Source organism: Berghia stephanieae, chromosome 13, assembly GCF_034508935.2.
Source record: "Berghia stephanieae isolate SIO BIC M18660-M18661 chromosome 13, UCSD_Bste_1.3, whole genome shotgun sequence".
Lineage (NCBI taxonomy): Eukaryota > Metazoa > Mollusca > Gastropoda > Nudibranchia > Aeolidiidae > Berghia > Berghia stephanieae.
Window position 1 is genome coordinate 23,478,283 of NC_088372.1, and position 2,500 is coordinate 23,480,782.

The 2,500-nt window shown below is 37.2% G+C and overlaps 1 protein-coding gene across 1 annotated transcript in view; it reads right to left on the reverse strand.

Moving 5' to 3' along the window:
* Window positions 1-2,500, reverse strand: part of LOC144959254 (uncharacterized) — a 7,150-nt gene that overhangs the window by 262 nt on the left and 4,388 nt on the right. Inside the window, exon 5 of the mRNA XM_078891797.1 lies at window positions 6-173. Within this exon, the coding sequence (XP_078747923.1) occupies window positions 6-173 (168 nt within the window). The remainder of the gene's footprint in view (window positions 1-5; window positions 174-2,500) is intronic.

A 2,500-nucleotide genomic window follows, 5' to 3' on the forward strand; every position in this document is an offset into this window, starting at 1 on the left:
ATTGCCATAAACTCTTCGAATTCTGAAATCCCCCACGATTTCCATTATTTGCAATCCTATTTTTTTCGTACCCCCTGCGCATAACATGAGATTCATACAGTTCTCGTTTTCAGGGTATGTGGAGGTATCATTACCCATGGTAGAGTTATCTACCTCATCCACATTCGTCCAATCTGAGGGAGATAAACATATAATCAACCTGTTAGGTAATGATCAGTGCCCGTTAACTCTCTCCTTACCAGCCATTTTCAGAATTTTCCCCATCAAAACTTCACACCCAGCTAACATAAAAAAAATATTTTTTATCACTCAAACACAATAGAAGTAAAATCCTTGCGATACAGAATTTCTTTTGCTCGACAACACACTTTTCATTTTCTTAAAATTTTATGATGGACAAAAGAAATTTGAATAAGAAAAATGTTGGTTGTATCGTAAAGGATGTGACAATTATCCTATAGTTGGTAAGGAGAGGGTTAATAATGGGGATAGAGAATTTGGACAGTAACCATTTGAAAAAGTGTGTATGGAACATTGCCAGATAAAGCAGAGAGAAATATGTCAAAAAAACGGACAAATATTTTTAAAATAATAATAAAGACAACAACAACAAAAAACAAAAAAAAGACAAACATTAGCCCTCTCCATACCACCCATGGGAAAATTACGATGCAACCAACAATTTTCTCAATCTGATTTCTCTTGATAATCACAACATTTAAAGAAATGCTTTGATTACAGCTATAAATAATAAACACTGTATTATAGAGCTCACTCGTTGCTTTTTCGTTTGAGTGAGAAAAGTGTATTTTTTGTGCCGGGTGGGTGTGAATTTTCGGGGGAAATTCCAAAAATCGCTGGTAAGGAGAGAGAGAGTTAAATTTTAAAAAATAATAATAAATTAAAGACAACCCCCCCCCCCCCCCCCCCGCCTAAAAAAAGAGAAAGAAAAAACAAATAAAAAAACCCCATCCGCATTAAAGGTAACCAGGTCTGGATTTCGATCCTCATTCGAGCCAGACTAATTTTTGCAATAGTTTTTTTTTTCTTGTAGTTTTCTTTCTATATTTTCTGGCACTATTTCATACACACATTTACAGATCTTTATCTTACACCAGTGCCTGCTTCCTGATTTGTTACTTTTGTCGATCCAGTTGTGCACAAATAATCACTGGTTGGAATCGCATGCTCCGACGTTGTGACTCAGGGCAGGGCATTTAATAGAGACTCGGGTGAAAATCAATATTTTGTCTAGATAATGCAATGGTTAATTTTGTAACAGTGCTCTTTGAAAAGGTGCCAAACAGACATGTCACACTGGACAGAATAGAAATTATATTCCAGGTCGCCTGCTGTTGATTGCGGTCAGCGAGGTAAAATCGCGAAGATATTATATTTCATAACGTTTAGAGTCGTACGCATTTATATAGTGCAATATAACTAATATACTTTCTTGGACCTGTTGCCCCTACAGGAGCATAGGCCACCAACGACCAAGATCCTCCACTTTTTTCTGTCCTGTGCCATCACTTTCAGGCCTCTCCATGTCTTTCTTGAACGCTGAGTGTCCGCTTCTACATCTCTCCTCCAGCTGTTCTTTGATTGGCCATTCTTTCGTTTGCCCTATGGATTCCAGGTCAAAGCTAGCCAGTTGATGCTTGTTGTCGGTTTTCTAAGAGTTTGACGAATCCATCTCCATTTCCTCTTCAACATTTCTTTTTCCACTGGTTGTTGATTTGTTTTCTGCCACAGCTCAATGTTGCTAATTGTTTCTGCCCTATGTACTCTTAAAATCTTTGGCAAACATGTTTAGACGTTTGGATTTTAGGTATGACTGTTTTGGCCATTCTTCATGTTTTCAAGCAGTGCAACAAAACTGTTTTAATATTTAAATGAACTCACTGACTTTTTTGCAAGTTGCAATGATGTTAGATTTCCAAAAGTTTTTCAAAGTTTTTTAAAGCGGCCCATGTTTTTATGAAATGGACCATTACACCTTCATCCGTGCATGCATCAACATTGATAAAACTCCCAAGGTATGTGAAGCTGTTTACTTCCTCCAGGGCTGTTCCATTTTGTGTCATAGAGTCGTTGTTATCTGTGTTAAATTTAAATATTTTGTCTTCTTTGTGTCGATTTCGAAGCCCATCCTCGATGAAATGTTGGCCACATTAGATGTTTTGGATTGTATCTGCTTAAGGCTTTGAGCGAGAAGTGCAAGAAGATCTGCAAAATGGAGGTCTTTGAGTTGAGTCCAGGGAGTCCATTGAAAATGTGAAGATATCCTGTTTAATAATGTTTTGAATCTTACCCATTTGTATAGTTAATATAACTGATTATGCTCAAAGCGATTAACAAGGGATTACAAACCAACAACACTTGACAAGTAGAGCGAGGCATGGCCCCTTTTAGGTGTTACAATTCTTTTCGATGGAAGACTGCATCGTTCACAGCGCAGGTACTTATTTTCCAGTTCTACAGAATGCAAGTAAATGTAATT